Source organism: Schistocerca americana, chromosome 1 (genome assembly GCF_021461395.2).
Source record: "Schistocerca americana isolate TAMUIC-IGC-003095 chromosome 1, iqSchAmer2.1, whole genome shotgun sequence".
NCBI lineage: Eukaryota > Metazoa > Arthropoda > Insecta > Orthoptera > Acrididae > Schistocerca > Schistocerca americana.
In genome coordinates this window covers 378,122,287-378,143,013 of record NC_060119.1, presented here as the reverse complement: position 1 = coordinate 378,143,013, position 20,727 = coordinate 378,122,287, and the positions used below count along the sequence as shown (strand labels likewise).

At 42.2% G+C, this 20,727-nt stretch overlaps 1 protein-coding gene across 1 annotated transcript in view; it reads left to right on the top strand.

Moving 5' to 3' along the window:
* Positions 1–12,831: 12,831 nt before the first annotated feature.
* The window catches only part of LOC124600806 (transcription factor kayak), a 101,382-nt gene continuing 93,486 nt past the window's right edge, over positions 12,832–20,727 (top strand). Inside the window, exon 1 of the mRNA XM_047136193.1 lies at positions 12,832–12,966. Within this exon, the coding sequence (XP_046992149.1) occupies positions 12,847–12,966 (120 nt within the window). The 5' untranslated portion in view covers positions 12,832–12,846. The remainder of the gene's footprint in view (positions 12,967–20,727) is intronic.

Genomic DNA, 20,727 nt, shown 5'->3' with positions numbered 1-20,727 from the left:
TGAAAATCTGTACCAAGGCCGGGTTTCTAATCCGGCTGTCCTGCTCACTAGGCAGATGCACTAATTACTACACCACTCTGGCCCAGTGGCTTTGCATAACTGCGTATGCAATAAGTAGCAAGTCGAGTACATATTTAAAAATAGCTGCTAATCAAATTTGCACTGGCATTAGTAAGTGGTTTTAAGCTAATTTAGTGTCATTAAACTTCGAGAAGACCTATTATATGCAGTTCAGAACCTGTAAGAGATTTCCTTCCAGCATGTGTATAACATATGAAGACATGCAGATAGAAGAGGTTGACAGTGTTAAATTTCTGGGATTACAACTTGATAATAAATTCAGTTGGAAAGGGCATAGCGGCATACCGCAGAACTGCTTGAGCACCTAAACAAGTATGTATCTGCCGTGAGAAATATGTCAGATGCAGGAGTTATAAACACAAAAAAACTTGCATATTTTACTTACTTTCATTCTATTATGTGATATGGGATCATATTCTAGGGCAACTCATCAAACCGAGCAAAAGTTTTTAGGGTTCAAAAGCGTGTGATAAGAAACATTTGTGGTGTAAATTCAAGAACATCATATACGAAAACTGTTCAAGGTACTTGGTATTGTAACCACTGCTTCTCAGTATATTTATTCCTTATTGAAATCTGTTGCAAGTAATACATCCCTATTTCCAACCAATAGCTCAATACACAGTATCAATAGTAGGAATAAGAACAATCTACATAAAGACCTAAAATCACTTACCTTGGTCCAAAAAGGGTTCCAATATCCAGGAACATACATTTTCAATAAATTGTCAGCAACCATTAAAAACTTGGTTTCAGATAAAGCACGGTTTAAACAGAGTTTGAAAGACTTTTTGATAGGCAACTCCTTCTACTCCATAGACGAAAATCTTAACAGAAACTGTTAGACTAGCTTAAGTAAAAATGTCTGTTAGATTTCAGTTTTTACAGCATATGGTCACAACACTCAAGATTAGGTATTTTGTGTATGATATATTTATTAATAGTGCATAACAATGTTTCATTCTGACAGCGTGTTAATTCTGTAAATGTTAGCTGTTCCCGTTTACCGCATTGTAGTCACCTATTTCGACAATCTCCTGACGGATGATCAGGGAAGTGTGTATTATATTCAAATGCTTTATGTTTTTATGTTATACATTCTGGCACGAGCCACACCCACGAGAATCATCTCATTTATTGGGTCTACGGGACGAAAACTGAATCTAATCTAATCTAACTACCCTAGCACGGCTGTGCCATGATGACGTAGTGGTTAGCGGGAGAGGCAGGTTCGAATCCCGGCCTTGATATTAATTTTAGTGGTTGCTGCGTTCTTTGAGGACCAATGCTGTACAAGCTAATTGTAAACAAATAGGTCTCTCGTAATAATTTACTTTCAATATTCATTGTTACACTATATACAGATTCCATAGGTCTTAATAGTCGTGTGCCCTAGACACAAGCCCAACCAAAATCCCTCAGCATCTTTTTATTTATTTCGACTACCTTAAATTACGCTTATGTTACTTTTGCTGAAGATCACTTGTAACTTGTTTTGAAGACACTGTTCTTTCCATAGCACTCAAACGCTCTTCCAAGTCCTGTAATATCTCTGGCAGAATTATGTCACCAGCACACTCAAAATTCTTATTTTTTCTCCCTGAACTTAAACCCCCTTTCCAAATATGTCCTTGGTTTCCCTTACTCAGTCCCCTGCTCAATCCTATACTACTTCCGTTTACTGTCCTTTGATACTTATAACTGTGTCTGGCCGTGAGTGGTACTCGGATAGCTTAATGGAAAGACGACCTCACGGTAAGCGGGAAATCAGGCTTCGAATCCCAGTCCGGCAAAAATTTTCACTGCATGCATGTCCGGACATTGCATCGTAATTTGGGATAACGCACGCAGTGCAATATCGTACTTACAACAGCAGTCTGGTTTCTGTACAAGTTATAAATGATCTATTGCTACCATCAGAATTTCGAAGAGTGTAATCCATCCAACATTGTCAAAAACCTTTCCTAAATCTATAAATGCTGTAAACGTAGGCTTGCCTTTCTTCGACCAGTCCTCCAAGATAAGTCGTGGGGTCAGCACTGCCTCGAATGTTCCTACATTTCTCCGGAATCAAAGTTATCTTCTCGAAGGTCGGTTTCTACAAGTTTTACCATTCTTCTGAAAATAGTTCGTGTCAGTATTACGCAGCCACGACTTATTAAACCGATGGTTGGTAGTATCTAAACCTGTCAGCACCTTCCTTCTTTAGAATTCGAATTATTACATTCCTCTTGGGGTTTGAGGGTACTTCGCCTGTCTCATGTATCTTGCACACCAGTTGGAATGGTTTTTAGATAACTGGCTTTCCCAAGAATCTCAGTAATTCAGAGGGTGTAGTCCACTACACGGACCTTGTTTCAGCTTAGATTTCTCTACGATCTGTCGAATTCTTTTCGCAGTATCGTATCTCCCAGCTCACACAAGCATTAGTAAGTGTTTCCAGAATGAGATTTTCACTCTGCAGCGGAGTGTGCGCTGATATGAGACTTCCTGGCAGATTAAAACTGTGTGCCCGACCGAGACTCGAACTCGGGACCTTTGCCTTTCCCAGGCAAGTGCTCTACCATCTGAGCTACCGAATCACGACTCACGCCCTGTACTCACAGCTTTACTTCTGCCAGTATCTCGTCTCCTACCTTCCAAACTTTACAGAAGGTCTCCTGCGGACCTGGCAGAACTAGCACTCCTGAATGAAAGGATACTGCGGAGACATGGCTTAGCCACAGCCTGGGGGATGTTCCAGAATGAGATTTTCACTCTGCTGCGGAGTGTGCGCTGATACGAAACTTCCTGGCAGATTAAAACTGTGTGCCCGACCGAGACTCGAACTCGGGACCTTTGCCTTTCGCGGGTAAGTGCTCTACCAACTGAGCTACCGAAGCACGACTCACGCCCGGTACTCACAGCTTTACTTCTGCCAGTATCTCGCCTCCTACCTTCCAAACTTTACAGAAGCTCTCCTGCCAACCTGGCAGAACTAGCACTCCTGAAAGAAAGGATACTGCGGAGACATGGCTTAGCCACAGCCTGGGGGATGTTTCCAGAATGAGATTTTCACTCTGCAGCGGAGTGTGCGCTGATATGAAACTTCCTGGCAGATTAAAACTGTGTGCCCGACCGAGACTCGAACTCGGGACCTTTGCCTTTCGCGGGCAAGTGCTCTATCAACTGAGCTACCGAAGCACGACTCACGCCCGGTACTCGCAGCAAAGGTCCCGAGTTCGAGTCTCGGTCGGGCACACAGTTTTAATCTGCCAGGAAGTTTCATTAGTAAGTGTGTTAGAACATTGCACTGGACCGCCTCTAGAAACCAGCCGCCTTCCTGCCTTACACGGTACGCTTGCAGTAGCACTATCCAATCAAATCTTTCGGAGTCGATTCTAAACTTAAATTTGCTGCTAGTTCCTCTCCATACCTTCCAAACACCACAGAGGCGCGCTATACTATGAAACTGGTATTTCCAGAGTAAAAATCTAACGGAGACTTCGACTTAACAATGGGTCGGTGATAGGGAGGAGCTCTTGGCATGGTATCCGATGTTTTGATTAAGAGTTGGAAATTGAAATATCGGAATGTAACCGATAGGAACTCAAAGATTTGGGCCGCTCCGTGATGCCTACTCGTGTACCCCAAATGGTAAAATTATGTCCACCAAAGACTGGCGCCTACTTCGGTTATCGGCCAGATGTAGGCACTGAGTGAAAGAAAAGGCACCCATAAGACATGGTCGAAAATCAGTGTAACTTCGTACACTTACACACCAACCGCGTGGCAGGTAGAACGGCCACAAGGGTGCGTTAATGTTCGCCCCAGGCCTGGTGGAGTACATAGGGGTCATGAACAGCGTCAGATGTTGAGTAACCCCTGTCAAGGACACGGATATGCCGCTTATCGTGTGAGACAGCGTTATCAGCACCTGACAGAATTTGAAAGGGGTCTCCGTTTGGCTGGCTGATCGAATCGTGCAATATCCACATTTATTAAGCATTAGGATGTAACAATGTCCATGCTGGACTACATGGGAAAGTGATGGCAGGCATACTCGTCAAGGTTCCTGCCGACCACGTGTGACCACCACAAGACAGGAGCGCCGTACTGCGCAACAAACACATCTGTGCCTACCACCCAATACAAGTAACGTACTCCCAGCAACATTCTGTGTCATCCCGCATCGTGGGTCAGAGGCTAACAGCAGCTGGACTACGGGATTATCGTGCCATGTGTCAGCTGCTTTAAGGGGCTCCGGAACGCCCTATACTTGCAATGTTAAAATAACGCTTATAAATTACATCTTTCCTCACAAAGTATTTGAGGTAGGAAGTTGAACTTTTTACAGATTATTTATTGGAATATGGGCTACAACTTAACACAGGGATTTTTCAAAATTTTAGTTCAGTTATTAAAGATGATTTTTTTTCAATTGTAATGAAAATTCACAACATTTTTTTGCAATTTTTTATTTATATATTCAAAAATATACAGTTTTTTGGAAAAAGGCTGTGTTAAATTATGCAGAAGGTACTGTGTAACTTTTACTGAAAGTTTGAAACAAATATGTTTGGAAGATCCTTAGAAAACATGTAATTAGTATGAGAAAATAAAAGTTTTGGGAATCGAGCGACAAAGATTGGATTAACTTTTTAGTGCATTCCAGGTCCATAGGATGGATTATCTTCATCCTCTGCAAACTCCTCCTCCAGCTTCCTCTTGTTCCTCCTCCTGTTTACTCTTGCTTGTATTTCTAGACTCTTTACAGCCCTCTCCGCAGCCCGAAGGCGTTCCTTGTCTAAAGCAAGCATCGCTCGTTGTTGTGTTCGTAGATTTTGCTACTATTTTCTTCAGTTGCAGTTACTGCAACACTGTTCCAAAAGGTGGCCATGTATGAACACTTATCACATTTCAGTTGTATTTCACTAGCAAGTCCTACGTGCTTTATTATGGAGAGTTCCAGACCAACTTCACTACAATGAATACATCTTACACAGTTTGAAAAAATTCCTTTGAGAACCGACATATGAAATATTTCATTCACATCCGATTCGACCATAAAACATTCATAGTTTTCACTCATAAAACATTCATAGTTTTCACTCATTGAACCAAGCTTCTTCTGTGAAGTATTTTCTTTCCCACTTTGACTGCTATGGGCAGGTGTACTTGAGAGGTTAGGTTCACTCACTTGGTTATCGTCTTTATTGTTTACAGTAATAACACATACCTTTGGCTTTCCAACATTTCTCCTTTTCTTAAAAGCCTTCAGAGGATTTCTAATAACTTTACTTTTACTCATTATTATACTTCAACAAAACAGAGACTCAAGAAACAGAATTAATTACGAATATTTTCGAGATAAGGACAGAGTAAATAAACATGAAACAATCGACAATCACACCAGCGATATATATTGAACCATCACAGGTTAGCCACAACACATACTTTATCTCACATCACTAAAATGTACCTGATGAACACGAACGTTAATAATAACACCATCTGACAGCAGTTTAACAGCGCCACAGTGGGTCACGCCCATGTAGAACACATTTAAAAAAAAATTTAAAAATAGTTGTAGTCTTCGGAATTGAATAAATTATATATCTATTAAAAGGTAATAGTCTGCAGATTCAGAAAGCGCAAAAAAGTAAAAATTGAACTTTTCATGATTTTGAGCCTTTCCGGAGCCCCTTAAACGCCACAACACAAATGGCTACGTTTGGACTAGAGCTGTGACCGGGACCGTAGATTACTGGTGAATGGAATCACATTGTGTTCAGCGGCGAATCGCTGTTCTGTACTATTCAGTGTTTTGGTGTCATGGTGTTGGGAGCTATCGGTTATGGCTTTTGGTCATAGCGACACAGTGGGGCGTCATACTGTTACCTCACGTGTTACCTCCGCCCCGGTGCTACTATCAAGGACGTTGTGAGCCAGCTGCCTCGGGCAACGATACAACGGCTTTATGATACCCTTCACAACGCAGTCACTCCATGCATCCACGACACATGGGGTACAACCTCTACTGATAAGTGGGCTCGCACTGCCAAATTCTTTGTAAATTTGAATCGATATGTAATCACTGAAACAAAATAATGGACCCACTTAGCCTGTTAAGTTTCACTTAGACTCATCCTCCACTTCTGAGTGTGTAAGTAGGCTGTTTAGGTTTTTATGTTGGTAACCCCGCGTAGGGCTCTGTATGAAAATCACCGACTGTGCTGTGTGCAGTCTGTGGGTGGTTGGACTCATTGTCGGAATATTCGCTTGTGTAGTGTTGGGCAGTTGCATGCGAACAGCGCGTAGCGTTGTGCAGTTGGAGGTGAGCCGCCAGCAGTGGTGGATGTGGGGAGAGAGATGGCAGAGTTTTGAGAGTAGACGATCTGGACGTGTGTCTGTCAGAAAAAGGAAATTTGTAAGACTGGATGTCATGAACTGATATATATATTATGACTTTTGAACAATATTAAGGTAAAAACATTGATTGTTCTCCATCAAAATGTTTCATTTGCTAACTATGCCTATCAGTAGTTAGTGCCTTCAGTAGTTAGAATCTTTTATTTAGCTGGCAGTATTGGCACTCGCTGTATTGCAGCAGTTCGAGTAACGAAGATTTTTGTGAGGTAAGTGATTCGTGAAAGGTATAGGTTATTGTTAGTCAGGGCCATTCTTTTGTAGGGATTATTGAAAGTCAGATTGCGTTGCGCTAAAAAAAAATATTGCGTGTCAGTTTAGTGTTGATCAGAATAAGTAAAGAGAGAAATGTCTGAGTCCGTTCAGTTTTGCTCAACTGTTTGAAAATCAAATAACGTAGAGGTTCTCCAGCACTGCCATTTATAAATTTTTCTAAGGTGATGTTTCAAGTGCTTCACGTTTTTTGTCAGGTGGAGAAGTTTCAAATTTTCGCACGTTATGTTTAATAAATCGTACACTCCGCCTAGAGTAAAAATATTCCAGCTTAAGCAAAATACAATGTGCTCTTTTACCAGTCGCTTTGCGAAAAAACCACGACTCATTATATCAAATAAGACGGAAGGAAACTCAAACAACAGTTGACATTTCCTGCTACTCAAGGATAAAAATCTGAACAAGTACGCCGTCTCGCTGCCACATCTCAAGAAGACCACATAATGTGACCTCAAGCGAGTCAAGCAGTGTGAATGACCAGATAGTCACAAAAACCGCTGATGGTACATCTACATCTACGTGGATACTCTGCAAATCATACACTCCTGGAAATGGAAAAAAGAACACATTGACACCGGTGTGTCAGACCCACCATACTTGCTCTGGACACTGCGAGAGGGCTGTACAAGCAATGATCACACGCACCGCACAGCGGACACACCAGGAACCGCGGTGTTGGCCGTCGAATGGCGCTAGCTGCGCAGCATTTGTGCACCGCCGCCGTCAGTGTCAGCCAGTTTGCCGTGGCATACGGAGCTCCATCGCAGTCTTTAACACTGGTAGCATGCCGCGACAGCGTGGACGTGAACCGTATGTGCAGTTGACGGACTTTGAGCGAGGGCGTATAGTGGGCATGCGGGAGGCCGGGTGGACGTACCGCCGAATTGCTCAACACGTGGGGCGTGAGGTCTCCACAGTACATCGATGTTGTCGCCAGTGGTCGGCGGAAGGTGCACGTGCCCGTCGACCTGGGACCGGACCGCAGCGACGCACGGATGCACGCCAAGACCGTAGGATCCTACGCAGTGCCGTAGGGGACCGCACCGCCACTTCCCAGCAAATTAGGGACACTGTTGCTCCTGGGGTATCGGCGAGGACCATTCGCAACCGTCTCCATGAAGCTGGGCTACGGTCCCGCACACCGTTAGGCCGTCTTCCGCTCACGCCCCAACATCGTGCAGCCCGCCTCCAGTGGTGTCGCGACAGGCGTGAATGGAGGGACGAATGGAGACGTGTCGTCTTCAGCGATGAGAGTCGCTTCTGCCTTGGTGCCAATGATGGTCGTATGCGTGTTTGGCGCCGTGCAGGTGAGCGCCACAATCAGGACTGCATACGACCGAGGCACACAGGGCCAACACCCGCCATCATGTTGTGGGGAGCGATCTCCTACACTGGCCGTACACCACTGGTGATCGTCGAGGGGACACTGAATAGTGCACGGTACATCCAAACCGTCATCGAACCCATCGTTCTACCATTCCTAGACCGGCAAGGGAACTTGCTGTTCCAACAGGACAATGCACGTCCGCATGTATCCCGTGCCACCCAACGTGCTCTAGAAGGTGTAAGTCAACTACCGTGGCCAGCAAGATCTCCGGATCTGTCCCCCATTGAGCATGTTTGGGACTGGATGAAGCGTCGTCTCACGCGGTCTGCACGTCCAGCACGAACGCTGGTCCAACTGAGGCGCCAGGTGGAAATGGCATGGCAAGCCGTTCCACAGGACTACATCCAGCATCTCTACGATCGTCTCCATGGGAGAATAGCAGCCTGCATTGCTGCGAAAGGTGGATATACACTGTACTAGTGCCGACATTGTGCATGCTCTGTTGCCTGTGTCTATGTGCCTGTGGTTCTGTCAGTGTGATCATGTGATGTATCTGACCCCAGGAATGTGTCAATAAAGTTTCCCCTTCCTGGGACAATGAATTCACGGTGTTCTTATTTCAATTTCCAGGAGTGTATTTAAGTGCCTGACAGAGGGTTCATCGAGCCATCTGCACAATTCTCTATTATTCCAATCTCGTATAGCACGCGGAAAGAATGAACACCTGTATCTTAACTCACGAGCTCTGATTTCCCTTATTATGTAGGTCGGTGCCAACAAAATATTTTCGCATTCGGAGGAGAACGTTGGTGATTGGAATTTCGTGAGAAGATTCCTTAGCAACGAAAACCGCCTTTCTTTTAACCAAATCCCATATCATTTCTGTGACATTCTCTCCTATATTTCGCGATAATACAAAACGTGGTGCCCTTCTTTGAACTTTTTCGATGTACTCCGTCAGCCCTATCTGGTAAGGATCCCATGGTAACTGGCCGTCATTCAGACTAGGAGCGACAAAGTACACAAAAAGTAACTTACGAAATTTGTAAATTATCTCATCAAACACTAAAGGCAACGCTTAGTTGATGCCGCCATCTTTCCCTGCCAACTCGGCATTTTTTTTCTGTTTAGTCGTAGTTGTTGCAGTTCAATCAACTGATAACACCTCAAGAAGGCTCTTTTGGGTCTGCCTTTTGATGTCATCCTAGAATTTTTCCTTCTAAGGCGTTTTTTTTACGAATCTTTTATTTCGAAGTATATGTTCAATTAATTTTACTTTTCTTCTCTGCATCATGTTAATCAGTGTTAGGATTTTCTTGTTACATCGTCTTCCTGTTCATGGGGTCCATATCCCTACTGCTTTTGATTCTTTTCTTTTCTTGTTTCCCCAGAGACGTCCCTTTTTAATCACGGCTTAAAATGCTCCAGATAAATGTCTTGATGAATTTCTTTCTTGTTTCTGCCTTAAGGTGGGTGTCTGTTAACAAATTACTTTGATTTCTGAACGCTTGCTTGGTCGCTGCAATTCATCTTTTGATATCCATTGTACTTCTATTGTCCTCTTTTAATGTACTTCCCACGTAGCAAAACTCACTCACTCGCACTGGTAGTTTATTTGATATCTTAATCTTTCCCTTACTTGTCTGTTCGATGTATCTAACACCACTGTTCCAGTCTCGTTTGTGTTTATTTCCAGTTCATGTTTGTCCAAGACACGAGACAAAATTTTTTATCGTTTAGTTCATGTCCTTTCCAAAATCTACTAAGACTAGTTTATGGTCAACAAATCGAATAGAACGTATTTATCATATAATTTGGTCACTTTTACGTCGCTTTTCATTTTTGTATTACACCACAAATAAATTAAATAAATGTGCTGAGAGAGGACAGCGTCCGCAAACACTTATCCGAGACTCTTTGAAGTGCCATTGACGTCTATTTCTGTAAGCTGGTTATTGTATAAATTGAGAAACAGTCTTTTATCTCTTCAATCTATTTCAGTTTTATTTAGCTTCCCAAACAGTATCTTAGAGTTCAATTTACCAAACGACTTCTGTATGTCAACGTATGCTGCATACGTTCTATTTTTCAACTCGTTTCTTCTTTCTATCCCGTAACAGAGATAAAAGTATACGTTTTGATGAATTTTTATTTTTCATTTGCCTGATCTTTAAGACTGATACAATTCATCAGTAGGTTGGCTCAGCAGATGATGCTGGTGCTTGAGAGACTCGTCTCAGGTCTCTTCAAACGCTACTAGTCACATTAAAACATGCTGCACACCTGCTTTAATGTGCTGAATGCAGGGCATTTTCGATGTAATATATTGACTGAAGCAGCAAAATACGCATATTTACCCTTAGACTTCCGAAGTAGTATCGGGAACAATTAAACAGATATCTAACGGAAAGTAATCCGGTGCTTGATCCACTTACCTGCTGTAAGTGCTGTGCAGTCTAGATAATGTATTTACTGCTTTGAATTTTTTTCTAATGTAACAGTTTTGGCCACATTATGTGTTAGCATGCCGCTGAAGTAGGGCATAACGCCTACTAATTCGGAAAGGCTGTAAATGTGTATTGATATTATGCAGCTTTAGTCGACATCGTTATATCCAAAATGACTAATTCCGCCGTATAACCAAAAATATAGTACTTGGAGGGATGTACCGTCTACGCAACCAATTGAAGGCAGTTTGTTTGTTGTCATACGCGTTTCGCTTCATTTATTTGGGAAGCATCATCAGTGGCCTCTAATACATATTTTGGTTTTTTTTTTTTACATACAATAAATGTATTACGTGGTAGATATTATATGCTGATATACTACATTTTGTCGTGTCTTTCTCTTGTTTTTTAGGTTAAAATCAGCTTTTGTAGCTCAAATGTAGTGTTCATCAAAGAGAAGTCTGCATCTCACCTTCCCTTAAAATCGGGAGATGGAAAGTTCTTCCATAAAAAGGCCTCTTGTAAGACCTGATCACTTATTTAAAGAGGGATAACGAGTTTCTTTACAAGAATTAGGGATCACGTGGAATGCACTCAACAGTTATCGTTCCATTCACAAGTTTACGAATAAAATATTTATCTGGAGTAGCGCTGTTGTAGATAAAAAGTACTATCCTAACGTAAAACAGTTTGTAAATCGATTTGTTTAACAAATTCGTGGAAAAGAAATGCCTCGTACTTTGCAACAATTTTAAACTTTTATTAATTCCAGGTAATTAATTTCAGCATTTTATTTGAAAAATATGCAATTTTAATTCTAAAATATGTCAGAATATAAGTCTTTTTTAGCTATACCATGTTAATAGTTTTAATTTATCGGATTATACAGTTTTTTATAATTGCGACATGTCCATTTTTCTCGTGTCGTCATTGGTCGCGAAACTGTTTTTAAATCCACTTGATTTTTACTGTTTTATCGTTCGCTATCAGCATTTTATCTGAAAAACATGCAATGTAATTTTAAAACACGTCAGATAACGCTTTCTACGCTAAATAATGGTAACAGTTTTAATAAGTCGTATTGCACAGTTTTTATAATTACGGCACGCCCATTTTCCTCTTGACGCCATTGTGCACGAAATTTTTAAATCTAATTGACTTCTACTGTTTCTATCCTTTGATGTTGCTTATCTACAGTTAACGTAAGATGTATATTCTTTCTGTATTGTACAGTACACACTGTCTCTCGTCTTCGGTTATAAAAAACGTCTATATACCCATCATATTAAGTATTAACATTTGGCAGTTTCATATACAGTTGATATGGCCTAATGTGAGTGCCGAAACCGATCGTGCGGTCTTAATGAAGTTCTAATTAAGCAATTGAGCGGTTTTTCGTTAATTAACAGGTTAATTTGCTTAACAGATGCTGGTAACATTTAACTCTGAGCTTTCCTGTCGACAGTCGTGTCTGTGGTTCGCACAGCATCAGCGTGGTCTCGATTTCGCACGACTCCAAATACGTACGTACGACGAAGGTCGGGTTGTGTCTGGTGCGCCCAGCCAACACGTGGCGGCTGCTGAATCAGCCTCCAGTCTGATTCGTGATTCAGTCAGTCCTCTCAAAGGCACAGCTGCTAGCGGAGGCGTGGCCAAGTGCTGTCGCACCATGCACGACTGCAACGGCTCGCGATTTTGTGCTTGTCACCACAAACACCGCACCTGTTTATCAATAATCGCGCGCATTGCTCGCATGCCCGTGAGTCAGCGACCGCCGCTCGATAGGCACTCGCGAGCGCGTTATGTCGAGGTACACGTAGGGAACAAGTGTAGCACCGCACTAAGCGAGGCCGCTACGAAATTCCTGAGCGATGAGTAACGCAGGATTCGGTCCCGTGATGGCATAGCACAGTACGCCCATTTCCGGCAACCCCGATGCGTCATCGCATGCGGCTTTCACCTACGTTCGCCGGAGGAGGGGTAGGGGCCGTCGGGCGACTTCGGCTCCGCTCGGCAGACACCGTCGGCGTTCGGCCGATGTCGTCACGCCCACGTGACGGCTGCGAGTGAGCTCAGCGACCTAAAAATAGCGGAGGGTGGCTATGACATCATTACTCGGGAGTCTTTGTACGGAGCGGGTCGGGAGGTAGAGAGAGAGTGAGGGCTTCCCCCGTCGGGCAAAGGCAACACCGTAGACAGTGAGTCATCCAAGAGCTGGCGACGCCAGTGGCAGCAGGTGGAAGCTCTGGATAGGGGGACCCGCTCCGACAACGAAAAGCTTTTGACGCAGCCTCACGGCGTAGCGTAGCGATGTACTCGGCAGGCAATTCCGTGCATTCCAGTGACTCTGACAGCCAGGATTCGCGGCTATCGACAACAGACTTCTTCATGCCGGTCGCCAGCGGAGGAGATGTCATCACTCCAACTACGGTGAGTACTTTTTAAAATAACCTACAACAAAGAAAAGGGACAGGAGTGCCGTGAAACTGACAGACGCAAAGCCGCTTTGCTCCAAGCTAGCGCTCACATGACATATACCCGTGTTACGTAACGCCAATCACGTGTTTCTATCTTCGTAGATATTATCCCTGCACAGCTGGCAGAATGATCCTGGCCTATAACGTAACAAATGCAATAACTAAAAAAATATCATCCCTCTGCTTGATTAGCAGACACTATGCATTTCCTCCAAATACCCTGCTGTTTACTGAGTTCAGTCAACCTTCTTGTTACATAAAGAAATCATGTATTTTTTTATTGAAGCAGATATGTGTCAGTTGTTCTTAAAGCTTAGTAAAACCACATTTGCCATCCGTAAAACCGACTTAACAAAACAGTGTATTCTATAGCTAATGATATTTTGTCAACACTAACGATCATGTTACTATGAAGATTAATATTCGTATGATATCAGAGTTACATTTCATTTTTTGAAACATGTGTTCCTGCAGAAAACAACTGTCGATTTCATCATCGAAATCTGTCCTTTCGAAACAAGGACTGCCAGACCTTCACTTTACCAGAGGTTAGGTGTGCTTGAAAATTCTATGTAATTGCATAGTACATGTTCGCCTTTAACCACAAAGGAAATAGTTCTTCTTAAGGGCAAGTTGTCTGTATTTATTGCGGAAACGCTCAGCAGCTTGTTTATCGCGCAGCGTTACTTATTTCATGCGGCTCTACTTATATCAGAGTAGATGCACATGTCAGTGGCAACTCCTTGTTTTCCACAGTGACATAACATGTTACCGTGTGTGTATATTACTCATTGGTTACTGTCTGGTATTTCAAGAAGGTAACGTGTTTTAGATTCGCAAAATCGCTGTGTAGTCTGTCATTAGTCGTTCTGTTACAATCTCCTTTTGCGCTATCCTCGTTTCTTTGAATTGATATCTCGCTTTACAACAAAGGGATACATCAGGCTCATGTGTATATAAATTAACTGCATTTTCGTGTTGTTTAGTTTCTGTTGTGCTGAATACATACCTAATCACAGTATAATTTGTATCTGTCAGTGTGGTAGATGAGTGTTGTTAGTTTGTCACACCAGTGCCGACGACGCAGATTTTCTTTGGTTTGGTAGTCATCGAAAGAACTAATTTGCTTTTGTGAAGATTCTTATGACAATATAAATATTCGTACGTAAGTGGTTTCTACAGATGGAGAAGAATATGCTGCCGCAGCTTACCTTTTATATCTTTCTACTGTATAGATGAGAAATACCAATTTTCCTGTGTGTGTGTGTGTGTGTGTGTGTGTGTGTGTGTGTGTGTGTGTGTGTGTGTGTGAGCCGCAATAGTTTCTTACACTTGCCGTCTCAAGCGCTTAAAAATTTGATGAATATAGCAAGCAGCCCGTTGTATTTCATTTCGCCACGACATGTTTCTAGCTCTAGTCTGGCTCCGTATGGCTCAGAGATGCAACCGGATAGTTATTATCTTTTATCGGCTGAATTATTAATACTGTCGTTGCCCCATCGAGAATTTGTTCTTTATATAAATATGAGCGCGACGTCGTGCGCCCAAACCATCACGTAATCAATGTCAATTAGATAAATACAAGCGTTAAAAGTAAAGCTACTACGGCATAACGTTAAACTACTGGAAGACGGTCAAAGCCCGGCACATATCATTGCAAAACAAGTGTCTCTTTGTTTTATTTCATTTGATTGTAGCCCTCGCAGTGGTCCCCGATCTCGACATCGGCACGAGTAAAATAATGCTAAAGAAAAATTCATATCTTTCACTTTCAAACTGTCTAGAGGAATAGATATGAGGGGCTAAGAACTGAAACAGTACAACATTATTTTCTTTGTAGTTAAGTAGAATTTTACTGTCGAAATAGAGTAGAGGAATAGGACGCTGAACCAGCCGACCTGCTGCGGTCTGTGCGTACTTACTACAGAATAGTCCACTCGGGGGTTATGAGAGTAACTGGAGCAGTGCGGTGCCGGTGTAATAGGAGCGGAGCGTACCTCTGGCGGCGCGTGGGGTGAGCTGTGAGGGTCGCGGCAGAGGCAGGATGCAGCCGGCGTCGCGTCGGCGGCGCAATATCGATCCCACCGTGTTGCAACGCCGGCTGGCGGCAAACGCTTGTTAAAGTGTCTGCCGCTAAGGGCGAAGCTCAGAAGGGAGTCCCGCGGCGTTCTCGGAGGGTAAGCCGTGCAGGTGACGCCGTTCAATCACGCTGACCGGGTCATCGATGAGCCCCCAGAGAGACTGCACGTAACACACCTGACACAAGACTCTCCATTCATTCTTCACATCGGTTGAGATCGATAGCGATCCAGGAGCGCTGTACGTATCGAACAAGTCATCGACTTTACTCTCTATACACATGAACAAATCGGTTGTCGAACACAGCAGGCTTTACATTTTTCGTCTGGGACGTATTGTCCCCAGAAGTAAAATAAGACTATTCTGATTTGCTCCATTATAAATGGTTTTTGAAAGCCTGCGACTGTAGATACAATAGTTTTGTTTATAAATAAATAAATCTTCTGCTATCAGTCACGATTTTTTCTTTATTTTACTATTCGCACGACGCGTTTCGAGAAAGAATTCCCATTTTCAAGTGCGTTTTTTTTGTGTGTATTAAGCTATTTCTTTTGATGTCAGTGTGTGTGAGTCTGCTTCATTTTGTTGACTTTTAAGTTTTGTTCAAAAATGGTTCAAATGGCTCTGAGCACTATGGGACTTAACTACTGTGCTCATCAGTCCCCTAGAACTTAGAACTACTTAAACCTAACTAACCTAAGGACATCACACACATCCATGCCCGAGGCAGGATTCGAACCTGCGACCGTAGCAGTCCTGCGGTTCCAGACTGCTCGCCTAGAACCGCTAGACCACCGCGGCCGGCTTTAAGTTTTGTAATGGTCCATTTGTGTAGTCTCTCACACACACTTAACATCACACACAACTTGTTGTACACTTTACTCTACACAAATGGACCATTAGAAAACTTAAAAGTCAACAAAATGAAGCAGACTCACACACACTGACAACATCAAAAGAAATGGCTTAATACGCACCAAAAAAACGCACTTGAAAATGGGAATTATTTCTCGAAAACGCGTCGTGCGAATAGTAAAATAAAGAAAAAATCGTGACTGGTAGCAGAAGATTTATTTATTTATAAACAAACCTATAAAATAAGACTAGTTCACATACCTGGTTCTGGCGAAGGTTTAAGTTTCCTTTGGGTGTAAGTCAATTGTCGGAACAAAAAATCCGCTCCAAAATATTACCAATCCCTTTAAGCTTATCCATATGGATGTTTTGAACCAGTGACTATTTGTTCAGTACAAATACAGAAAATTGCGGCCAGTCTGTTTCTGAAATACTTACTGTTTCCATAAACCGGATTTCGAACCTTCCCAGATTCGTCTTCAAACAGCGTGATGCTGGGTGCTGGCTCTGTGACAAGAAACTGGATCATCACCTAACAAATCGCCATAAGTAATGTTAACAAGGCGATGTGTATCCAAAACTAATTTCTGTACTTACTGCAACACTATGGCTGGCTTTGTAACTATTATCCATTTAGCAACTTATGTTGTGATATGGCCTGCTTTGTAATTATCATCAATTTAGCAGCTTACGTTGTGGTGGAGTGTTCGTTGCGCATCACACTCTATTAATTGGATATGAATATATTTGCTGATTATTACGAAACTTTGCCAGCATCCACCATGTGCTGTTTGTTACAAAGATCTTCGCACGAAGACATAAAATACTTTGGTCAGAGACGTTATTTGTTTGTTTGTTTGCATGTAATACATCCTATGTGTAGGTAAATACTTTGATTAGAACTGACGTTAATGTGAATGACACTGTGGATCGCGGAATATTAAATTCCCTAACGACCTCCGAAATGAAATATCCCGTACGTCTAGCTCCAGCAACCATACAGCGTTCAGAGTCTGTTAATTCCCGTGGTGCGGCCCTAATCACTTTCCAAACCTTTTCACACGAATCACCTGAGTACAAATAGCAGCTCCACCAACGCACTGTCCTTTTATCGCTTGCGTAAGCGATACTAAGGTCATCTATATAGGTGCGTATCGCTACCCCATAACTTTTGTCACATCAGTGCACAGAGCTGCAGTTCTCTGCCAATATTATAACTTTATTTTATTTTATTTTTGAGCATTCGTGTTAATGCCAGTTCTGATGAAAGAATTTGCCTACACATTGTGTTATATGCAAACAAGACAAATAACGTCTCCGAGCAAACTCTGTTATATCTTTCTCCAAAGATCTTTAACAAACGTCAGTTGTACAGCACATGCTGGTTGCTGGCAAAGTTTCTTAATAATCGGTAAGTGTATTCATAAGCAGTGAAAAGTGAGTGATATGTAACCAACAGTTCATCACAAAGTAAGCTGCTAAATGTATAGTAATTACAAAGGCGGCCATACCTGTCGCAGTGAGTACAGAAATCAGTTTTGGATACAGATCGCCATATGAACATTAGTTACGGCGATGCATTAAAGCGTGTTCCATTTTATCACAGAGCCAGCACCCAGTTCACGATATGAAACAGTCATGTAACCTCTTGTGCACCATCTGAAGATCATCCGGTTTATGTAATAAACCAGTGTTTCAAAAAAGTGACTGGTCACAATTTTCTGTATTTATATGGCCGTTTGGGTCTCCTCATGCTCCGCTACCAGTTCGCCTGGTTTTTAGGTTTCTACGACTGACTCCACAGTAGTCAGAATGCGAACAGTTCACTCTAGCTTTTGGGGGTAGACAATAAAAAGTACAAAAAAGGCACGTGTAATCGAAGTGATCCAAGCGGACCTGGTTTAAATTTTACAGTGCGTCAAGGCGAACCACCACGTCTATTGAAAGTAAAATGCACTGGCAAACTCCAGCTGAACCACAAGTTGTACCGGCCGGAGTGGCCCTGCGTTTCTAGGCGCTGCAGTCTGGAGCCGAGCGACCGCTACGGTCGCAGGTTCTAACCCTGCCTCGGGCATGGATGTGTGTGATGTCCTTAGGTTAGTTAGGTTTAATTAGTTCTAAGCTCTAGGCGACTGATGACCTCAGAAGTTAAGTCGCATAGTGCTCAGAGCCATTTTTGAACAAGTTGTAATTCACACCGAAATTATATGTGATCTCAAATATAGAGAAAGAACCCACCGAAAGTTGGTTAAATTGAGATTAGACTTGAATTAGAGTACGCTGCATTACATATTATGACAATCTTTAGAACAGGCATTTACATCGCAAAAAACACTCTGCAGCAGTACGAAAGAGACGTTAACAAAGAAACCATAGACGCAAACGTGAACAATGTAGATTTTGATTCATTTGTATGGATTAACAAGAAATCGCAATATCTGCCTCCTACCCTTACTCTTCTCGCTTAGCTGATGGTAATGGCTTAAAAGGATTTCATGTCATCTGCAACTGCTAATTTTTAGTTTATTTTCGCACTGTTACAAAATTTCGACATTTGGCCACTCTCAAGGTTCCTGTTAGCAAGAATTTCTATACAAAAACATCCTGTTTAATCTTCACCGCATCGTTTTTAGTTAAAAACAGCGTGTAAACAAAATGAACAAAGGTATATGCAGTAACTTACCACACATATTTAGATATGTCGCTGAGATCGTTTCTACCACGTATGTATCAAAACATGTGGTGCGTGGTAGAAATGATCTCAGCGACAAATCTAAAGTGTTCAGTGAGAACTATTTACGTGTGCAACAACGAGGACGCAGTGGGCATGCTTTCACATCTGTTGGACGAATGTTATGAAAACAAACACTCGAAACCGACGTTTCACGTAAGTCACATGCAACGAAATTCTGTAACGCAACCATCTGTGTGTGGCGTGTTTATAATTATGTATTATTTATATTTTAGGACAATTAATCTGTAATAACACACCACATGTCATAAAGAAAGCGTGTAAACCGTCTGAGGATGAATCACAGCGATTCGAAACCGGTAACGGTATCCTTTGAATAAAGGAACTGAAAGTAAATTTGTGGCTGGTTGCTGTCCTAACACCATCAACATTTATCTTACTTGTATATGGACCACTCGTCTATCCACTTTTAAGGTAAGTTTCTATATGTATTTTGTGTACGTAGTGCTGTATTCCATACTGAACTGTTTGATTATACTTCTTCCTAAAACGACGACAGTTAAAATGTGTTGCCCTCTTAGAGATACTTGAATTACCCACTAAACTGGGAAACGTTCAACGTAATTTGAATTTCTGGTAAAAGCCTGTCTCGCCGACACGAATTCTAAGAGCTAGCCACAAACTTAATTTTTTTATATTTAAAAATTTCCTTGTAAGGATATATTTCAGGATCTATGAGTGGAAGATGATGGCACAGTCTACCCAAAATAGCTCTTAACATCACATGGATCGGAACTGCGGAGAGAGGAAAGTAACAGGGCCCATGGAAGAACTAAGCGCAGGCAGAGTAAATCAGACAAAAGGGACAAGATAGGACCGCAAGCTCTTTGTCTAAGGAGTCGAGTTGAAGGACAAACAGTAAACTGGGCGTTTATCGCAGCTGCATGCCTGGGAACTGACAAACTTGTTTGTGTTTGTCTAGCAGTTATCTCAGCAGAGATAACATTAGGGATGTCCGGTACGAGTACAGAAAATTTTACAAGATACTGGAAGTGTGCAGGAAGGGGAAGGATATGTATAAACTTTTATCTATTAATGGAAAAGTTCAGGCTTTTCTATCAAACACGATGGTCTCTCTCGAACAAGACAGACACCACGTAGCTGGATGGACGTGGTGTCAAAGCGGTGACGATATTTTTGCTGGTAAAGGTTACTAACCGCAGCCGAACCATTCTTCTAGTTCTCGTATGGTTCTTTTCTCCTCATTCTGTTCTAGCTACGCAATGTGTCCTGCTGACGCAAGCGTGATGAATCTGTGTATTGAGGTATTCGCGGCGGTCGGATGAAATTAATTTCGTGGATGATACATTTTTTTCTGCACAGAAGACATCGCGTTAGTAAAAAATGGTGAACACAGTTTCTCAAACACAGAGATTTGAAATGTTTTATCATCGTTTTAGTATGGTGATCTCCGTAAGACAAGATAGGTGCAAGTCGAAATATGGTTGCCAGATTATTACCTGGAAACGAGAAAACCTACCAAAGTTTTCATGCTTGATCTGGGACAACGAAAATAATATATTTTTGTTTGTGAATACCAAATTTTTGAAGCATATTTTTGTTCAATAGTGTGTAGCCCTATATAAATAGAATTCTGAAGTGTCGAATAAATGTGGTTACGAAATTTGTTCTGTGTTGTTGTGCTCTTTATAAACCATTACCTCCGAATAAAGTGTGTGTGGCTTGTGTGAAAAGACTTCGAAAATTCCAAAGAAGGCCTGCTCGTTTCGTACTTACCGCGAAGGAAGGGAGAGTGAGTGTCTGGCACGATGAGAGAATTTGGGTGCCAATCATCAAAACAAAGGCATTTTTCTCTGCGGTGAAGTCTTCTCACGTAATTTCAGTCTATTTCAACTTCCAACCTTCACCCCCGAATGCCAAAATGTTATGTATGTGAAGGAAATGTCATCGTAATAAAATAACAAACATCAGGACTCGCACGGGCAGTTTTAGGTGCTATAAGGGAGTGGAAATAAAATGAAAATGATGGTGTGGCATTGATGGCCGGGAGGCCCCAACCGAGGAAAT